Source organism: Oxyura jamaicensis, chromosome 27, assembly GCF_011077185.1.
Source record: "Oxyura jamaicensis isolate SHBP4307 breed ruddy duck chromosome 27, BPBGC_Ojam_1.0, whole genome shotgun sequence".
NCBI lineage: Eukaryota > Metazoa > Chordata > Aves > Anseriformes > Anatidae > Oxyura > Oxyura jamaicensis.
The window spans coordinates 3308240-3327939 of NC_048919.1; the positions used below are offsets into that span (position 1 = coordinate 3308240).

General features: G+C 56.2%; 1 protein-coding gene and 1 long non-coding RNA gene across 2 annotated transcripts in view; both read left to right on the forward strand.

The window, feature by feature from the left end:
• Positions 1 to 16116, forward strand: part of RND2 (Rho family GTPase 2) — a 16509-nt gene extending 393 nt beyond the window's left edge. Inside the window, exons 2-5 of the mRNA XM_035347868.1 lie at positions 135 to 222; positions 11924 to 12033; positions 14253 to 14387; positions 14655 to 16116. Of these exons, the coding sequence (XP_035203759.1) occupies positions 135 to 222; positions 11924 to 12033; positions 14253 to 14387; positions 14655 to 14903 (582 nt within the window). The 3' untranslated portion in view covers positions 14904 to 16116. The remainder of the gene's footprint in view (positions 1 to 134; positions 223 to 11923; positions 12034 to 14252; positions 14388 to 14654) is intronic.
• A 335-nt stretch (positions 16117 to 16451) lies between these two features.
• LOC118178950 lies at positions 16452 to 19433 on the forward strand. The gene is made up of 3 exons (XR_004756337.1): positions 16452 to 17741; positions 17924 to 17926; positions 18753 to 19433. It is a non-coding gene; the product is annotated as an uncharacterized LOC118178950 (long non-coding RNA).
• Positions 19434 to 19700: the final 267 nt, after the last annotated feature.

The window sequence follows — 19700 nt, forward strand, 5'->3', positions numbered from 1 at the left end:
CGTTGCATCCCGGGGTAGCCGCATCCCGGCAAGGACCCGGCAGAGCCCGGGGGGTGAGGGGGGGGGGGGGGGGGGCGGCGGGGCGGGGGGGCGCCGCCCCCCCCCCCCCCCCCCCCCCCCCCCCCCATCCCCAGAGCTACGTGCCCACCGTTTTCGAGAACTACACGGCCAGCTTCGAGATCGACAAGCAGCGCACCGAGCTCAACATGTGGGACACCTCAGGTGGGCTGCCCCCCCCGGGGGGAGGGGGGTGTCTCCAGTTGGGGGTGATGCAGCTGGGTCCTTGTGAAGGGTTTTGGGGGGTCCTCTGTGCTCCGTGCCGGTGCAGCTCCCCCCCCCCCGGGATGTTTCGGGGTTGAATTCGCATCCGTGCATCCCCGGCAGCGGTTGTGTAGGGCCACCGGTGAGCAGCAGCGAAACCAGTTTTGGGGTGGGAAGGAATGGGGAAGCCAAGCGAGGTGCAGCCGAGAGGGGAGACCTCGCCTCGGAGAGGAATGTGCTGCGGGAACGCACCGGCCTTTCATCACTCGCTCCCCAACAGAGCTTCTGGGCTGCTTTTGTTTTTCTCCTCTTGTTTTGGCTTTGCCTCTTCATCTGCATCCGCAGCTGCGATGCCGCGGGGAGCCCTAGGCACGGCTGTCCCGGCCCTCCGAGACCCTTCTCAAACTTCACGCTGTCTTTCTGGGGAGGAGTGAACTGCTTGGTGCAGAGCTAATAAAAATATTGGCCTTTTAATTTACCTCTGGCAACCTCCTCGGAGTGCTGTGTACACATGGCGCGGCTCAGCGCTGGGCTCTGCCAGCGTGCATACATCGCAGGCTTGCTGATGCTCTTTCCCCATAATTTGTGGAGTTTTTATAGCAAATGAAGTCTTCTCGGTGCTCACGAGCAACAGCAAATTAAAGCATGACCTCCGACTTTCTTTGCTCATGTACACTCAAATTCCTCGCTATAATTTTGCACCCGTCAAATTACAGCTGTAGGATCAGCAGAGGTCTACCTAGAGCAGTGGCTTTGCTGAGGCTTGGACTAGCTCTGTCATATAAAATGTGTTTATTGAGTCAGCTCTGGAGGCTTCCTGACCTGGGAGACCTCACTTTTGCTGCTTTTATGCCCCGAGACAAAAAGGGAACTTTTGCTTTGCCTGCTGTGCTGTGAGCCCTGGCGATGCTGCCTCCCGGGGCAGCTCGGGGTGCTGGAGCAGAGGATGAGCCTCGGCTCCTGGAGCTTGGCAGGGTGCTGTGCGTGGAGCTCAGGATGGTGGCTGTGCGGTCATTGCCTGCTGGATGGATCCTGCTGGGCTTGGCGTGCCTGCGTGAAGCCCCTCCGGTGCGGTACCCGCGATGCTGTCCTGCTCCGACCCGGAGCATCCAACTCCCGGCACAGCGTGGGTGCATCTCTGCACAACCCCGGGGCTGGGACATCCCAGGGGGGTTCCAAACTGGGGGCTTCTGTGGCTGCTGGGAAGGGCCTGGGTGGGGTATCTTTGTTCGATGCTGGGCCGCTCTGCTCCGAGTGCCTGCCTTTCACGTGAGAAACTTCACCTTTGGAGAGTGCGGAAGCACGCTTGAGGCGTTGTGTGTTTTTTAGGAATTCTCTGGAATATTTGCCTTTGATCTTACAAATCTTAAAAGAAAAGGACCTGGTAAAATGGCTTTAAAGCTGTGTATATGCATTCATTTTTACCCTTTTCAGCAAAAGATATGAGTTTGTCTAGTGTTTATCTCTATAGCCAAGAGGACAAGGACTTTGATTCTTTCTCCCTTCCCCTTACGGAAAATGTAAGCCCATTTTAACAGCTTCGCTGTGGTTAGAGCTGAGTAGATAGTTTTGCAGATCAATTCCCTTCTTTTGCAGCTTTAATTTGAAATACACAGGAGCAGGTTCTTCAATAAACAGTCCTGCAAAGCAGCGCACGACAATTTTCTCCAGTAATCAGACTGACATTTTTAGCTGCAGACTGCAGTCTGCTGCTGAATTTCCACCCTTCGGAGACGCTTGTAAACAGAAGCTTTTTGGTAAAAGAAGTTTTTGTGCAATAGCAAATTGAACCAGCTGAGCCGAAGGGATTCTGCGTGGCTTAATTGCCCTCCTCGTGCAGGATGACAGGCGCTGGGGTGTGCTTTCCCTTGTCTCTGTGCTACCTGCTGTCTCTTTTTAGCAGCTTCGCGGCCAGGGGCTTATTGTTTGTGCTAAATTCCATGCCAGCAGGAGCGGGAAGGGAGGCACTGGGAATCTGCTCCCCTCCTTCTGTCAGGATCATCCTTTACATCTTAAACACTTGCCACCTCTTAGATAAGTAATCGGAACTGCAGGTCTCCAGAAATCAGCAGGCGGATCTGGACAGGGGAGCTCAGTGTTGATTCCTTCCCTCTGCAGCCTCTGTGGCAGCGGTTAGCGGCTCTGGAAGCAGCACGGGGTGAGCTGAGCATCACCCAGGCACGGGGGCAAGGGCAGGTGCCCTGGAAAACTGCCGTGCTGCAGTGGTCACAGCCCGCCTGGCTGCTCCTGGGTCCACACAAACTGGGATGTTGTCTCCTCCCGGGATGTGTAGTGCTGGCTGGTGTTGGGAAATGCAGCCTGAATTTGCCCCTCCTGTGATTTTAGCAGATGGCAGGCGGGCTAGAAACCTAAATAGAGAAACATTGTCGTTGGGAGGGTAGGAGTGATGGGGAACCAAATGGCTCCTGCATTGTACTGGGACCCTGGATTTCCTCTTAAGTGTCTTGGAACCATTTGCCCATTGATTAGTTTTTCCAAGGCCAGAGGGTGACTCTGGAGACTTCCCAGCACTGGGACTCCTTGATAAGGATGCCCTGCTCAGAGAGGGCAAGTGCGGGCTCTTCGTGCCTGCTGAAGTACCTTGCATCCAGGTGCCTGTTGTGAGCCGAGCATGAGCCTGACCCCTTAGCCTTCCCCTGCAGGTGCTGCTTGTGCTTTGGATTTCTCCCTCTTGACGTCAGTCCCACCTCCAGCCCCAGTGTGAGAGTGCAATTGCTCCAAGTGCCATTTTCCAGTGCGCTGGGGATGTCCCATCCCTCCCTTCCCCCTGAAAGCCCGCTCTCCCTGCCATTTCCTAAACCCTCCATTAAAAAACAATTTGACATCTCGGTGTGCGAGAGCAGGGAGCAGAGGAGACGGGGTTTGGGCTCTGATCGGCTCCTCTCATCGGCCACGTGGAGGATGCGGTGCTTTGCCACCCTGCACGTCCCTGTTCTGGCAAATTAATTTCTGTTGACCCAACAGCTCTTAACAGAGAAACAACTGCTCTGCACGGCTCTCGTGGAGGTGTGGGGAAGCACCAGTCTGACCAGAAGCGCTGCTCCCAGGGGACTGGGTGCCTGCTGGACACTGGGTGCCGCTGCCTGGCACCTTGCAAGGGAGAGCTTCCAGCCCTTGCAGGCAGCTGGTGGGGGCACGGCTGGCTTTGTGACCATGGATAATGCTTTGCACAGAGCAGGTGAGCTGCATTGCTGTGCTTTGGCAGCAGGAAGGGCGTGCGGTCACTGCGAGGTGCGGGCCGGGCAGGCTGGCTTCTCAGCGATGCACCAGCTAATTCCCCGCATGAGCAGCACCTTTTGCTGGTGCACCTTTATTTAATTTTTTCCTTGGTGCACCTTTTGCTGGTGCACTTTTTGCTGATGCACCGTTATTCATTTTTCAGCATGATGCACCTTTCACTGGTGCAGAGCAGAGGTGTCTGTGCCAGTGGCTTACGGGGCTGGCACTGTGCGTGTGCTCATTGCCATCTTCCAAAGCTGCTGGAGAGGACTTTTCTTCCCTCTGAGCACTGCCGTTCACCTCGGCCTGCCCCGGTTCAGCAGTGCCTCTCTGCCCACTCTGTGCTGCAGCTCACGGCAGGGGACTCGTACGGCTGCCAGACTTTTGCTGGGACTTGTGTCTCTTAAGCAGATGCGCTTTCAAGACAAGAATAACACTGGGAGTCGCTAATCCCAACCCGCCTCCCTCTTTGCCTGCACTCAGCAAACAGTCTGCCTTGGTAGGGCTGTGTGGGAACCGCCAGGCTCCGATAACAGCCCCTTCGTTAGGGGAACTACCCAGGAATGTTGATGAGATTAGAGAGCTGAAAGGGGCTGACTTTAGCAATGGCATCTCCATGGATGCTGGGACTGGATTCCCAGCGCGCTGCTCCGGGATTGCCATGGCTGCCTCCTCCCAAGTGCAAGAGCAAGCTCGGCCTTGGGAAGAGTTCAATGCCACGGGCACTCTGAGGCAGGGAAAAATGTGGAGCTGCCCTTTCCCTACCAAAATAGCTCCTCCCATGCTCCCCATTGAGGCTGGGAGCCTCAAACCGGCATACTTGTCTTCTGCCTCAGCACAAAGACATAGTTAAGCCTAAAAATATGTGCAGCTGGGTCACATTCTCAGGCAGGTCAGGAACCAGTCGGACAGAAGTTGAAAGAGTTGCAGCAGAAACGGCAGCAGAAATGCTTACGCCGGAGTGGGTGGAGGCTGGAGCTGAGGAGACGTGACATGATGGGACAGGACAGGACAGGACAGGACAAGACACGAGAGTCCCTGGGGGACCGTCAGGCCGGGCTGGGCATGGTGTGGGTGCTGTGTAGCACAGAAATGAAGGCTGCTGCTCCTGTGCCTCCCTGCAGCGAAGCAGCATCCATCCCTTGTCCCCTAGACTCTGTTGGGGTCCTGGGGGGATCCTGGGGCTGTTTTAACACCCATCAAGCAGCAGCTCCTTAGCCAGGTGGTCACATAAACCGATTTGCAGAAGATCCCCAGAGGAGGGACTCTTGCCCTGTCCTTGGCACGTGGTGGCTTGCCTTTCCAATAGCTGTCACCCAATTGGCACCCGCGTGCCCCTCACTGTGCCTCCAGGAGGCTGCTGGGGACACTTCGTGGCAGGGAGAGCACCAGAGGAGCCGGTCGGTGCTGTGCCCCCGGCCCTGTGCCTGCAGTGGGGACCTGGGCGCAGCTTTCCTCCTGCCCCAGATCCCGAAGATAAGATCAACACCCGATGAAACGTCACAAGTGTACAGGCCCAGCCTTCCCTGTGGGGAGAAACCTTATCTGGTAGACGAGCAGCCAGGGAGGGATCTGCTGCTTGTGCACAGCAAGCTGGAAATGTGCAACATTGCATAAAGATAATTGTGCTCGCTCAACCCTCGGCTGCGTTCCCCAAAGCATGTGGTGGCTGTGGGAATCGGTTGCCACTCCTAGTCCTTGTTGTATCCTGTAGAAGGGGTTGCAGGCAGCCTGTGGCAATGCCAACCTCCCTTGTGACGTGGTGAAAGGGCCAAGAAGGAACTTCTGGTTCCCATTTGCCTCTCGTGCCGGCTGCTGATTCCCAGAGTGATCCCCAGCAGCCTTGTGTGGAGCCAGGGCTGGGCACTGGGGCTGTGCTCCCATCCCAGGACTTGGTGGAGCTGCCCTGGAGAGGCCACCGGGGACTTCAACAGAGAGCTTCCACCGCTGCCTCCAGATCACCAGTGCGAGGGTCTGCAGAGGGGCCCAGAAATGTCACCTCAGCCCCTCCAAACACCATTCCCTTCATCCTGATCACATCCATCCTGAAGAAACGCCAGCTGGGCTGCTTAGCAATCTACTGTTGTTGGTTTTTGTGTGTGTGCGCATCACAAGAACGAGGTGCAGAGGTTAATTGTCCAAGCTGGTTAGCTGCTGTTGCAGTCATGCACTTTCCAGACGATTGCTTGCTCCATGTCGTGGAACTGTCTTCTCCTCTCCTGGACTTAAGGGGTTTGCGGTCATGGTGCAGCCATCAGGAAGGCTTCCATCAGAGTCCTGAGGTGATGACTGTGCTGTCTGATCCATGTCCCTCAGAGACCTGTGCTGTGGAGCTCCCTCTGCTGCTTTTTGTCCCCCTCCAGCCTGGGTGGGATGCCCCATCTCCCCTTTTGGCCACCTCCCCTCTGGCAGGCAGGGCTTTGTTCCTCTGGCAAAGAGTAAATCGTTTCTGAATCCTTGCCCCTGAGGAGGGCATAGTCCCTTGTTGTGGCACAGCCCACCCTTGGAGGGGCTTCTGAAGGGGCTGCACTGCTGAAAGCTCTTTGAGTATGATGGAAATAGCCACTCCAGGAGAGAAACCACCGCTGGCTTTGCCTTGCTGTGCTGCTGCTGCAACACAAGAGACCTTGGTGCTGGCCAGGACACTTCATCAGCCTGGCACGGTTGCAGGTGTTTGACTTTGTTTCACTCGGCCTCGTGCTCCCTTCAGTCTCTAATGTCACTAATTACTTCTGCCTTTGGATCTGTGACCCCCTGGGTTGCTGGGTCCTGGCTTCGGACCGCGGTGCTGTCAGCGCCGCCGTTGTGTCTCGGAGTTTGTCACCAGGGCTTTAATTCCTGCCTCTTCCCCTTGTCGCCGGGCTGGGCTGGACTCTACCAAGCACTGCATTAGTGTCAGAAACGTGGGGTTTGTATCACTGGGGTCGGCATTCCTCTCCCCTTCCTGTGGTCAGGCAGGGGCAGGAACCCTCAGGCTGTGAGCCCTGCTTGCAGGGACCTGTGGGGTGCTCAGGAGCGGTGCTGCAGCTTGCCAGGCCCCAAACAGGACCCGGCCCCAAACAGAACCAGTTGCTGGTTTGCTAGCAGGGGACAGGGGCTGGTTTCACCCTGGGAGGATGAAGCTGGCCTCTGAACTCACCGCGGTTTGGATATTGTCTCCTCAGTGTGCACCTAGTGCTGCAGCAGCTAATTTCCTGGCCGCCCGTTTACAAAGCCCATCAGCACTAACGATACGGGGAATGAGAAGGGCATTTGCACGTCCTGGCCAGTTGTATAGCTGGCACATGGAGCCACTACTCTTCGAATGCTGCCCTCGTGAAGGCACCGAGATGTTCAAGGCTGAGCCTGCAGAGCTCACCGTGCTCATGGGTCCTTGGAAGTGAGTGGTGGTCCTCGAGAAACCCCTTGTTGGAGGGGCCTGGGGGGGTCTGTGGTGGCTGCCCTGCATAGGATCTGTCTTCTGACTCGGTCACCTCCTGAAGCTGCGTCATCCCAAATGGGTGTCCCGTCCTCCTCTGGGGAGCTCCTGCACTGAGCCCGTGACCTGCCTGGTTCCCAGAGGTGCTGGCTGGGCTTTTGTAGGGCCAGGCCGAGCTGAGTGACCATGGAATAACAATTTCTTTCATAGTCTGTTCCCAGGAGGATAATGGGATGGGGCATGACCCTTGGGGCTGTTTAACTGCTGCTCTCAAGAGTTCCCTGAGGCTGAATTCCTCTTTTCCCCTCTACTGCAAACTCTGCCATTGTTTCCCTGGGCTTATTTCCCCTTTTCCAGCAGTGGGGAAATATTTTTGGGTGACTCCGTGCCCTCTCGTTGCATCTGCAGAGGAAATGGCAGCTCTGAAGCATCCCGGGTGTCTCGGAGAAGCAGCTGGGATTTTTGCAGGCTCACCATGGGGACTGGGCTCTTTCCTTGCCCAGGGTGTCTGGGACAGCTGCCACTTCTGTCTCTCCCATTCACTGTCAGGTTTTCAATCCAGCATTTTTATGCTTTGCCCCCGGGAGGAGACAATAGCCGGGCTGTTCCATGGGACATGCGCCTTTCTCATGCAGATGCGCTGCCTGCACATGGGGTGGGGAGCCCAGGGATGCCCCCCCCGACCCCCAGCTCAGCCTCCCTGGAGGGGCTGGGCAAGGGGCAGGGGTGAGGGGCACCACTGCCCACCCGCTGCAGTCCCCATCACAGCTTCCTGCACCCACTGCAGTGGGGTCGTTCCTCCTGTGCGAATGGCACAGACGTACCTCTTCGGTCTTAAAGGTGTGGTATAAATAAAATATATTGTTATTATTAACACCTTCATCATCATCTGCCCTGGCAGAGGAGCAACTAATCATGGAAGCCATCAAATTCACCGGCACCTCATGTAATATTAACGTGCCTGGGGGAACTCCCATGGGGAATGCCTGTGGGGATGGGTTGGGAGCTGCCCTGGTCCCACCCTGCCCAGCCTGAGGAGGTGGGAAGGGGGCTTGGAGCCATGCCCCTGCGTGCACAGCCCCTGCCTGCAGCAAGCAGTCACCCAGATAAATTTCCCTGCAACACAAGCCACGTGGAGATGTGAATTCCCAGCCAGAAAGCCCTGCAGAAGCTGCTGGGTTCCCGTGGATAAAGCTTTGGCTGAACCAGGGTTTGTTTCAGGGACTCCAGAAAGCCGGGCAGGATTTCTGCTTCCTTCTGCAAGGGACATTCTTGGCACTGCAGGCGGCACGGGGAGAGAGCCCTCTGAGACAAGTGAGGTGCTGAAAAATTTGGCCTTGGCAGCGCCCTGGCGTGCTCAGCCCGAGCTGGCGGGGGGCTCCTTGCGGGTTTGCTCTCCTGGTTTGCAGCCTGCTATTGTGGGCTGGGGGGTGCCCATGTGGGGAGGCTCATTATCTCTCGGAACAGCTAATAAGGAACAAGTGAAGATTAACGCTGGGTTGGTATAGATGAAACAGCAAATTTCAGTCCTCTGCCCGAGAGCAGCATCCCCGGGTCCCAGCGCCAGGCACTCGGAGGGGCTGCCAGCTGATAAGAAAGAGGAGCTATTCATGGCTGTGCCCGCCTCTGAATTTCAGACAACAACCGTGTGGATTTTATTTTTAAGCTGTTTTTGGTGTCTGGCTCGCTCCAGTTTTCTCTCTTTAATCACGAACAGATGCACATAGGTCCTGTTTCTTGCAAACCTGAGTGCCAAGTGGGAGAATGACTCATGCAGCACAGGAAGGCTGGATCTGCAGGCACACGAGCCTTGGGTGCCTGTGTGTTCGGAGGTGCCAGACTGCGGGGCTCTAGGGTGTCTTGCTGGAAGAGCTGAAAGGCATTGAGTGCTCGGAATCGATAAAGCCAGCACCTGGAGTTGTGGGAACTGAGGCTTTTGTGTTTGGGTTGTGTTTTTAATTGTTGTGCTTGATGACAAAGTAATAGATGCAAAAGCTAGAAAAAGAATCGACCAACGAGAATTCCCTGATTCAGCAGAGACATCTCCAAAGAAAGCTGAGGGCGGTGGGATTCTGGAGCTCAGCAGCTTCCCAGCAGTGCTGGACACACTGACCACGCTGAGCATCAGTCTCCGGGGCTGGGGAAGGGCCATGAGCACTGGTGTTTTTCAGCTCTCAGAGCTGGGTTGAGCTACCAGCGATAGTGCCGGGGCCATTCCTGCACCCCAGAGCTGGGAGCAGAAAGTTAAAGCACGGGGAGACGATTCTGAGCTCGTTAAGAAAACAATGCTCTCAAACTGGGGCAGCTCTTCTCTCCCCTCCTCCTGCCAGCACCAACCAGGGGGGGTTGGTTTTGGTTCCAGCAGCTGCTGGGTGGTGGCCCTACGTGTCCTGGCACTGGTCTGGGGCTCACGGGACAAGTGGGGACCAGAGAGGGGTCGTGCTCCAGGCGCTGCAGGCTCTGCGCCGGCAGAGCCGGTGACGTGCCGAAGGAAGCAGCAGGTTGCTACGATACAGTTTGCCGTAGCAATGTCTGCACTGAAAGGAGCCAAAACCACCTCTACAAAAGGAGCATTCCTGGGCTGGGAGGGGGGGGGCGGATTTATCTGCAGTGTTTATGTAAAGCGGAGGAGCTGCAGGCAGAGGATGCGCGTGGGAATGCTTCCCTCCCGCCTGGGGCAGATCCCCCGGTGTGCATGGGGAAAGGGCATGGCTCCGATAAAGGGTCCAGCAGATTTGAGCATGCAGATCCGTGCTGGATCTCGCATCCCACCCGGCAAATGTGCACTGTTAAGGAGACTGTGGGCTCGGTCCAAAGCGGAGCTCGGTGCTGCCTCGGAAAGCAGCCGCTGCTTCACTGGGCGCGGGGTCACCTCGCCCACGGGATGGGGCGGCTCATGGGTGCCAGCTCTGCCCGTCATGAGCTGAAGCATCCTGAGCCTGAAGCAAGGTCAGAAGTCTCCAGGGCTCCCGCTGCCCTAGCCTGCATCCTCCATCCTTGGACTGGCCGAGGCACCGCAGGCGCTGGCTCATCCCCGTGCACAGAGTGTGACTTTCCCTCGAGGAAGAGGGCTGGGCTCTGTGGAGGTCACAGCCTGTTTCTGCTGTGCTGGATCCCGCTGCTTCTCTTCCCAGTGACTTTGCAGGGACAAGCTGTGGCTTCTCCCACTGATGGGTGCCAGGGGTGCAGGCGCCGCCGCTGCAGCAGCATGGCTGGGTGCAGCTGGATGTCCCCACAGCTGGATGTCCTCACAGCTGGCTCTGCTGTGAATCCCAAAACACATTGAGTGCTGGGTGCCTGCTCTGTGAGCAGCGTGGGGCTGCGTGGGCATGGCAGGATGGTGCTGGGGCCGTGCACCACGGAGGTGCCACTGGTGGCTCTCCCCAGCATCCTGCTATGAGCTCGGCACAGGGAGGGCGAGTGGCTGGACCCCACATCAGGGAATTCACCCGTCCTCCTCTGATGCCACCCAGAGCGGATTCCCATCCTCTTGGCGACATCAGCCACCGTCGCTCGTGGTTCTTCAGGTGCTGACCTCCGGCACGGGGCCGTGGGACGCGGGGTTGGGTGCTGCACCCTGTGCCGGGCTGGGAAGCGCGGGGCCGGATCCTTCCCGTGGGGCTGAGGCAGGAAACGCCTCCGGTGCCCCCAGCCTGCTTCCAAGGAGGCCGATCCAACAAGGAGCCTGGTGTCTCTGCTTCCCCTTTTCATAAATAAGCAGCTGTTTCTCATCCCTGCAGGAAGTTTAAGCCATTGTAAAGCCAAATATAAAACGGAGAGAGTGTTTATAAGCAGCGATGAGCTGATTGCTCCATTACTGTTTAGTGAGGCATTTACAATCACGCACAGAATGCGCTTCAAATAAAAACATTATGGGACAAAGGCTTTAATGCCTGAAATTCACATTGAAGGTGTGTGTGTGTGTGCATGGCAGCGCTGTGCAGGATTCAGCCCGGGCTCTCTGCCTGCTCACTGAGAAATCCTGCAGAATACAGAATCATCCCCATCAATTTACAGCTTGTTCACCAAATCCTGGCACATTTTTTTGTGCACAAAGCAAAAAAAATATCAATCTGCCTGATATTTTCCAGCATAAATCCAGAGCAAAAGACTTTTTTTTTAACCTGTCTTAAACTCTCACAGTCTTTGTGAGCAAGCTCCCCTGTATAAAGACATCGAGAGAGGATAAAAAATAGCAGCAGCCTTCCTCGTGGCCTGCCTTCTCTCAGCTACACCTTCCTGCCATTCCTAGAACAGCAACTGCATGGCAAGCGATGGGATCGGTGTGCAAGCGGCGGAGGGAGGCATGTGCTGCTCTACGACGCCGCAGCCCTTCCAAGCTCCCTTTCCTTTCTCTTGCTTGCCAGGTGCTCACACATGCCAATGGCCCCGGTCCTAAGGGACCTGTGGGGAGCACTGGGGCTCCTCTCCTGCCCCGCCGGTGTGAGAAAGTTGTGGTTTTGCAATAGAAGGTGCTTTTTCAGTGGAAAATCCCTCTAGCCTTGCATATTCAAAAGTGATTGTGCAGGCATGACAGTGGCGTAGCAGTGGGGAGTATGTTAAGAAGATAAGGGGAAGGTCCCGCTGTCCCCAAATAAGGAGGATAGCTGAGAAAAACAGGATGAGCAGTGCGAAATCAGTAAAAACAAAAATCACGGGTGCTTTAGTCACAAGAGAAGGAAAAAAAAAAAAAGGAAAAGGAGAAATAAACGGTCAAATAAAATTGTATGTGTATGGTTTAGAAGGGCGTCGAGTAGGCTGTGAACCTGTGGTACTCTGCCAGTGAGGAAACGGGGGAGAAATCAGGTGTGGGGTACTAGGGGATGTAAGGTTAGGATAAACTTGTACTGGGCGCTCCTGCTTGCAGGACGCCCACCGTTGCAATCACAAATCAAATAGCTTCCCAGAAGGTCCTGTCTGAAGAAAATGACTGTGATTTTTCTCGCACAGGGTAGCGAGCAGCCCGTGGATGGCACTTGCTGCTCACTGCTCTTCTCCCCGCAGGCTCAGCCTACTACGACAACGTCCGGCCCTTGGCGTACCCGGACTCGGACGCGGTGCTCATCTGCTTTGACATCAGCCGTCCCGAGACCCTGGACAGCGTGCTCAAGAAGGTGAGTGCTTGTTGGGTCCGGGATGCTGGGCTGGAGCCCCGGGTTTTTGCCACCGGGGCAAAAAGCTCCCTTGGATGGAGTTTGCCTGCGGCTGCTGCCCGTTGGCTGTAGCAGAAAGCGAGGGATTTCCCTCTGCAAGGAGCCACCGTTCTGCTGGCTTTCCCCCTCAGTTCGGCCTCTGCCCCCCCCCAAAAAAAAGGCAGCAATCGGTTCCCTGCAGCTCGCCAACAGGAACAATGAGCTGTGGCAGCGAACTTCAGGTTGTGCTGAGGCGTTGGCCTCCTCCTCAGCTGCTGGCGGGGCTGGGAGGTGGCTCTGGGGACAAGGGGACAAGGGGACAAGGGGACAAGGGGAAAGGAGCCTCGGGGTGGCTCGCCCAAGGCACCCAGCTCAGGGGCGGGAGCCTTTCACGGGGCTGGAAGCTTTCACTGCTCAACTTGGGAGCCAGCAGGACGAGAGCACAGGCAAATTGCCCGTCCCCTAATGAGATGCAAGCCCACCAGTAATTAGTGGAGCTGGGGCTTTATCAGTGGCTCTGCACGCTCCTCGTGCGACCCTGCTCTGCTCGCTGCAAGGTCTTCCCCGCACAGCCTCACAGCTCCTCCCAGCACTGTTAGCAATGCATTTTTGATACGGTGACTTAAATTAAGCCCTGAATCACAGGGGATTTCTTAAGTGTCTCTGAGCAGATGCCTTGTTTCCTTTGGTGCAGGCTCACAGCCTATGGAGGCGAGGTGAATTCCTAAGGCACCATGAAGCTGAAATGGGTTTTAGCTCCTGTTATCAGGCGAATGAGGAGAATAACACTCCCTGTTCAAGCCGTGGGCAAACATGCTGGTTCAGCAGGGGAAATTTTTATTATTGCTGCCCTTCTGCTGCCTGGCTTGCCTGTACAGCTTGTACAGTCGAAGGGAAGGAGCCACCTGAGAGCAAACAGCAGCTCGTTTCACACAAAGCAGGTTTTCACGGGGTGGCACCTCTGCTCTGCCACGGCTGGGTGGTGCAGCAAACCTCGGCACGGCGTCAGTCGTGTGAGAAGAGGGTCACGGCTCCGTCCATAGCCTAGGGACCCCGTTACAGACAGCCTGCTGAGAACAGACCCTACAGCTCCATTTCTGCAGGGATTTTCATCCTTTGGGTAATTCGGGGTGTTTGAATTCCTGCTCCGAATGACCTGCAGCATCCTTTTCGTGTGGCTCTTTTGGGGCATGCTGCTGGGGCAGTAGGGACACGTGGGATTCCTGGCAGACAGTGTCCCCAGCACAGAAGGGGGCTGTGGGAAAGACTGGAGCCCATCTCCTGCTGGAAAACATCATTTTTTTTCTCATCTTGCAGTTGCTTTGGTCTGATATTGCTTGAGTGAAACCTGTCCTTCTTGGCCCTTCCTTTCCCTACCGGGTTCTGGATGCTTGCCTGTGGGTTGGGTTTTCTTCCCCTTCCAATTGTTTGGGATATTTGCCCAGCGGTCAGGCAGCGTGGCAGGCATTGCTAGTTCCAAGTGACATCTTTAGCTGCTGACAGTCTCTATTTGGCATCTGCCTGCTGCTGGAGCTCTAAAAGGTACCGTCAACGTGAAGGGAGTGGATGTTTGCCCTGGCCTTCTCCTTCCATCGCTTCAATCCTTTATTCCCCTGGCTGGAGCTGTGCTCTGAATGTCTTAATGTCCTTAACATGTGGCTCCCAAGAACAAATAATGAGCGTGCTGTGCAGGCAGCTCCCCGCTGACTGGGACTCGGGAGGTCCACCAAGGTGACCCGCGGAGCCCCAGACCTGTGCACCAGGCCGTGCAGTCGTTATTTTTCCATATTCATACCCAGGAGGGGTCTCCAGTGGCTCAGTGCAGGGGACTGCAGCTTGGATGCAGGAGGTTTGCAGCAAATGAGCATAAAGTTAGCTGAGAGGCACCCTGATGTGCCCATCCTTGCCTGGGGCAGTCATTAAGGTGCCCTGACAAGCTAATTAGCCTCCGAACAGCTGTGACCCCAGTTTGGAAAAGCCGTGCACAGCTCCAGTGAGCAGTGGGGTGGCTACAGGGGGCTGCCCTGGTGAACCTCAGCTGGCAGGACCCCAGGAGCTGTGCAGGGCATCAAAAGGGCTTTGGGAGCATCAAGATGAGCCCCTGCCTTTGTCGTTCCAAGCTCGGCTCCTCTGCAGGCTGTCAGCACTAAGCGGAGCCTCTCATACAGCCGAGCACCTTCTCTCTCTTGTCTCTGCTGCAGTGGCAAGGGGAGACTCAGGAGTTCTGCCCCAACGCCAAGATCGTGCTGGTGGGCTGCAAGCTGGATATGCGGACGGACCTGAACACGCTGCGGGAGCTTTCCAAGCAGCGCCTCATCCCCGTCACGCACGAGCAGGTGGGTTTCAGTTGCCCCTGCAGGGCTCAGTGGGTGGTGGGGACGTTCCCTGGGGACCTCCTAGGACAAGGAGGTTCAGCAGCGAAGGACCCGCTGTGGGTTTTGGGGACTGCTGCGGGGACACGGGCTCCAGAGCCGTGCCTTGGCTGTGCCGAGCAGGTGACAGTCCTGGAGAGGGGGCTCCGGGAGGGAGCAGAGGATGCTTCTGGCAGGGTGCTGAGGTCCTTAACCCCCCGTTCTCTTCCCCCCTGCCTCTCTGGGCCGCAGGGCAGCGCGCTGGCACGGCAGATCGGGGCGGTGGCGTACGCCGAGTGCTCCTCCAAGGTGTCGGAGAACAGCGTGCGGGACGTCTTCCACGTGACCACGCTCGCCTCCGTCAACAGGGTGCACAAGAACTTGAAGCGCTCCAACTCCAAGCGGGGACTGAAGCGGGCGTCACAGATGCCCGGCAGGACGGACTTACTGAACGACACGGAGATCAGGAAAGACCGAGCCAAGAGCTGCTCCATCATGTGAAAAACAGGGCTGTAAATAACGTGTGTGTGTTGTCCATTTTGTACAGTAAGTGGCCAAGACCAGGGCACGGCGCTGGCTGCGGGAGCCAGCCTGCCTTTCCGAAGCCTTTCTCGGTCTCCGTAGGGCTGAGCAAAGGTCCCAGCTGCAAACCGGGGTGCGGGAGGCACCCCCCACCGCGGAGACCCCTGGGTCGGCTGCCGCTGTGCTGATTGCTTGGGGTAAAGGAACCACTTGGCAGAGGAGCGTTCGGGTGCTGCGAGGTCCGTGGTTGGGTGGAACAGAGGAAAAGGGAGCGATGCTGCATGCGTGCTGCCCTCCCGTCCCCACGGCCCAGCCTCCGGGTGGTGATACACGGACGGCACGGGGTGGGGGGCTCGGTGGGACCTGGGCTGGAGGCTGGCAGGGGGGAACCGTGAGCAGCAGGGGGATCAGGAGACGGTCCTCTTCCCATCTGCCTTTAGAAGAAGTGGTGTTTGAGCTGGTGCTGCCTGCAGCTGGGCTGGACGGGGAGCCCCCAAGGAAGGTGCAGAGCTGGGGGAGGCTCCTTATCCTGCTGAGGCACCACGGCAGGCCCCCTGCTGCAGAGAACGTAGACAGGCATCTCTTCTCATGGTGCTTTAGATACTTGAACTACCGTCAAACTGCAGCGGAGTGGATCTGGCTGCAGGGTCTGTCCCCGTAGATGCATCCTGAGAATCGTGGTTCCCTTCAGCAAGCAAATGCCGCTCGGGAGCTGGTGGCCCAGCTGCTGCCAGCCTGGTCCTTCATCGGGCTGCTCCCTGCCGTGGGCAGGCGCGCCGCCAGGCACGTGGCTTCCCCCAAAGCAGACTGCAATAACGGCCCATGTCCTGTTCCCCCGCCTGTTTCCACCTGCAGATTGTGTTGCATGGTGCTGTGTTTGTCTGCCACAGGTACCCAAAAAGACTGTACGCGTCCCTGCACCCTGGCCCCACCGTGGCAGCGGGAGGGCAGGTGCCCCCTGCCCCTCCTGTACAGCCTGCTGCTGCCAACACCTCTCATTGCTTCTGCTGCTGCCCTCTCTAAATGCCTTTGACTACAGTGTTAGCCTTGACCTAATGTCACATAGACACTTTATGGAAAAAACAAAACAAAACAAAACAAAAAAAAATACACAAAAAAATCTGCTCCATTGCCAGTTCCAGCTGTGTCAGTGGGCTACAGAAAACAAATAAACATCGTTGGAAAATGCACAGTGCTTGACTCTGTTCATTTTTAATAGTCAAATAGTTATCCTCTCCAAATGCCTTCCTGCCTAACTTCTGTTTGTATCCCCGTGGCTCTCTCCAGCTCTTGAAATACACTCGTGCACACTTGAGCAGAAAATGCAGAGGCCTTGGCTGCATGTAGTCATTTGGGAGCGAAAACACCCGCCTCGAAAAACCTCTCACTCCATCCTGAATCCTCTGACACCAGGCAGAATTTGCAGCTTGTCTGTGCCTGATGCCCCAGTCTGAGCTGATGGGAGATGTCCCCGTCCTCACCGTGTCACGAGCTGCAAGCGAAGCCGGCTTTTGGCTTAATATTTTGTGTCTCCTCTCCCACCCAGGGCTCAGCTGCACCGCGGAGGCTCTTTGGGAAACTGGAGTGGCTGAGTTACCAGCACGAGAAAAGCCCAAGCGGTGACTGAATGCTCTTGTGCTGGGTGTGGGGTGCAAGAAAAGGGAAGGAACGGAGCAAGGCGCTATGCCAGGAGCAGCCCTCAGCACCACCATTGCTTTCGCTTGCTCTGCAGTGTCCCCAGAGCGTTTGTAACCACCATCAGTGACCAAAACCATGCCCCTGCTCCATCAGTAGCAACTGGTGGCTGACAAGCGTCACCACCAAGACCTTTACCTGCACACGTTTGTCCTCATCGTTCTCATGTGTTATAATTGCTGTCTTCCCTCTCTCTGGGTAAGCACAGCTGTGTTTGGCAAGCACGTCTCCCCTTTCCTATCATCTAGCATTTTTTGGGTTCAGACTGCTTTTGAATTTAATCTGGCCGTCTCTACAAGTGCAGTTTCTGGTCTGCTGATGAGTTTAAGCTCCCGGTGGCTCTCTATTAACTTGCAAATCTCTGGCAGTGGGCAGTGGTCATTGAACCCGAGCTGGGAAACTGAGGATGGAAGGAGAGCAGGATGGCAGGACATCAGGACATCAGGATGGAAGGAGGGCAGGATGCTCACACCAGCCACTTGCTCTGCCTGTCCTGCTGTTGCCTGGTGGCTCCTCATCTGACCATGGCGCTCTCCCATGTTCCTGGGCCACTGGTGGGGGAACCCAGCTCAGCCCTGGTGGCCCTGGTTTTTGTTGTGCTGCAGCCACAGCTCTGCTTCACCTGCTGCTGAAGGCAGTTTTCTTTCTACGTCGAACTTCCCAGGCTCTTGCTGCTCAAAAGGCCCTCGGGGATGTATCGTGGCAGTGTAAAGACACGTCCCAGCAGCAGCTCTGTAAGAACCCGTCAGAATTAATGGCAGCTAAAGCACCTCCAGAGACTAAAGCAAGTGAAACAGCCTCCAAGACCATTTATCATCAAGTAGCTGAGCAGGATCCTTGGATGGGGCGAAGCACAGACGTTAAAACCCACAGGGGTAAGCCCCTACATCCTCACTTCCCATCAGCAGGCTCCTTTCTTGCAGGCATGTGAGCATCGCTGCTGCTGCAGGTGGCTCAGATGCCGAACCCAGGGCAGCCAAAGGTATTTGGGGTTGCTGACCCCTAAAGGAGGTGGTTTCCAGGAGGATGGGGCTGTGTCAGTGCATTCACTGCTCTGCACGATACTCAAGGGATCTCTAAATACTTGGGGCATTTGTCATGGTCTGCTTGGAGCATCGTGGTGTGGGACAAGGGCTTCCTTCTTGCCTGCTGGAGGCTACGAGAAGAGAGCAGGCAGCACAGACATTGGGGCTGCTTTGGGGCACGAGTGGCCCTGTCCCACAACCGGCCAGCTGCCATGTGTCCCTGGGGCTGCCTGCTGGCCCCACGGGGAAGGAGCTGTGGGCACCACGGGACTGATCCAGGCAGTGACAGATCCCAGCAGCCGGCTCCAGTTGCTGTATCCCATGCTGGGGCTGGGGTCAGGGCACAGGACCGAAAGCAGAGCAGCATTCAGATGGGCTCCCCAGGCGAGCTGGGGATGCACCGAGTGTGGTGGGGTCACCACGGGCAGGCACAGCTGAAAAGTGGGAGGAGAAATGCCAGCGGCAGCAGAGCATCGGGCAAAGAAGTGCTTTGGGAGCTTTTTTTCTGGGAGCCCAAGCTGCTTAACTCCCGCTGTGCTGCAGGCACCTTGTTTCTAGAGCACTGCGAGGGTTGGGTGGGCAAGTTAAACCTCTGGGTGTCCATACAGGGATCAGAGAGGGAGATTTATTCCCAGGTGATCTCCTGCGATGCTTTAGCACGTGGACATGATGTTGTTTGGAGGCTGAGGTCGCACCCCAGGATGGTCTCCCAAACCCAGGGGGCCTTGGCTGGCAGGGGCAGAGCACCCAGTGCTGGGCAGCTGCCGTGTCCCTAAGCCTGGAGCTGAGCCTGCAGTTAAGCAGTGCCTTCAATGAAGGGTCCAAAACTTGACTTATCTCCCTTGCCTCTTTTCACTGAGCGCACGGTGAAAATTGGTGCCTTAGTCCAGAGTGCCGGTGGTTGGAAGTGATCGTAACACCCTGTTGTCACCAGCCGAGATACAGTAAGTCACACGAAGGATTTTGGGGACTCTCCGGAGCCCAACCCCGCAACATCCCCCAAAGTGAGGGAAGGAGGACACAGACCTCGAGGTCTTCCCTCTGCTTTCCACGAGGCACATCCAGGTGGTGGCTCTCAGGCACACTCAGCGCCCAGCTGAAGCTGCAGCGCCTGGTTTGGGGCCACACGAAAGGGGCAGGACCTTTTGCTGAAAGCTTCTGGTTCTGCTTTTGTGGGTTTATTTTCTGTACCAAAGGGAGATGCCGTTGCTGTCTCCCTGCTCTCCTCGGCGTAGCTGGAAGCCAGCGGTATGAAAATAATGATATTGGAATGAAAGCGTTCTGTGCCCAGCTGCTTCCAGAACAGCCAAAAAAAGACTGAAATGAAAAAACATGTAGCAGCCAAGAAATGTGCATTCTGCCAGAGTGAACAGGACCAGAGCTCGGCTGCAGATCTTGCCAGAGCTGAGCTAGACATGGAAAAGCACAGTGTGCTGCAATCTAATGAAAACCAAAATGTAGCTGCTGCCACAGCTGAGCTGAACCCAAAACACGCATCTGCCGCGCTCTCGCACGACCCAGACATCAAGTGTTTGAAGTCATCTTTGAAAGCTTGGGCTTACAACTTCAGAGTGGGATGGATTCGGGGCAGCTGAGTGCCCCCGTCCCTTCCTGGTCCCCTCCTAAGAGGTCCATGAGGGCAGCTCCGTGCGGTCCCCATTCAGCACGCAGCTTAATATTCTGGCAGTCGCTTCTCCACCGGCTCGCGGGGCTGTGAGGGGTGGTTGGCCTCCCACAGCGGCTCAGTTAAGCAGACTTTTCAAAGGAGCCCCTCTCCCTCTCTCTCTCCATCTCTAAAGAGGAATAAACAAGATAAAACAGGAAGCAAATTCAAAAGGAGCAGAGAAGAGGGGAAAATAAATAAAATGAAGCGAAAGGAGGAAAGGAGAGCTACAGACCCAGAAGAGACCAGATAAAGCCACGGTTGGGTCCCTGCTCCTCCAAACCCAGCCAGCAGCCTGCCTGTGAAGAGTCAGGGAGATTTCTCTTTTATATATATGGCAGTAGATGGAAAAATAGATGATGAAAGTGTTTTTGTTGTTGTTGTTTTCCTTTT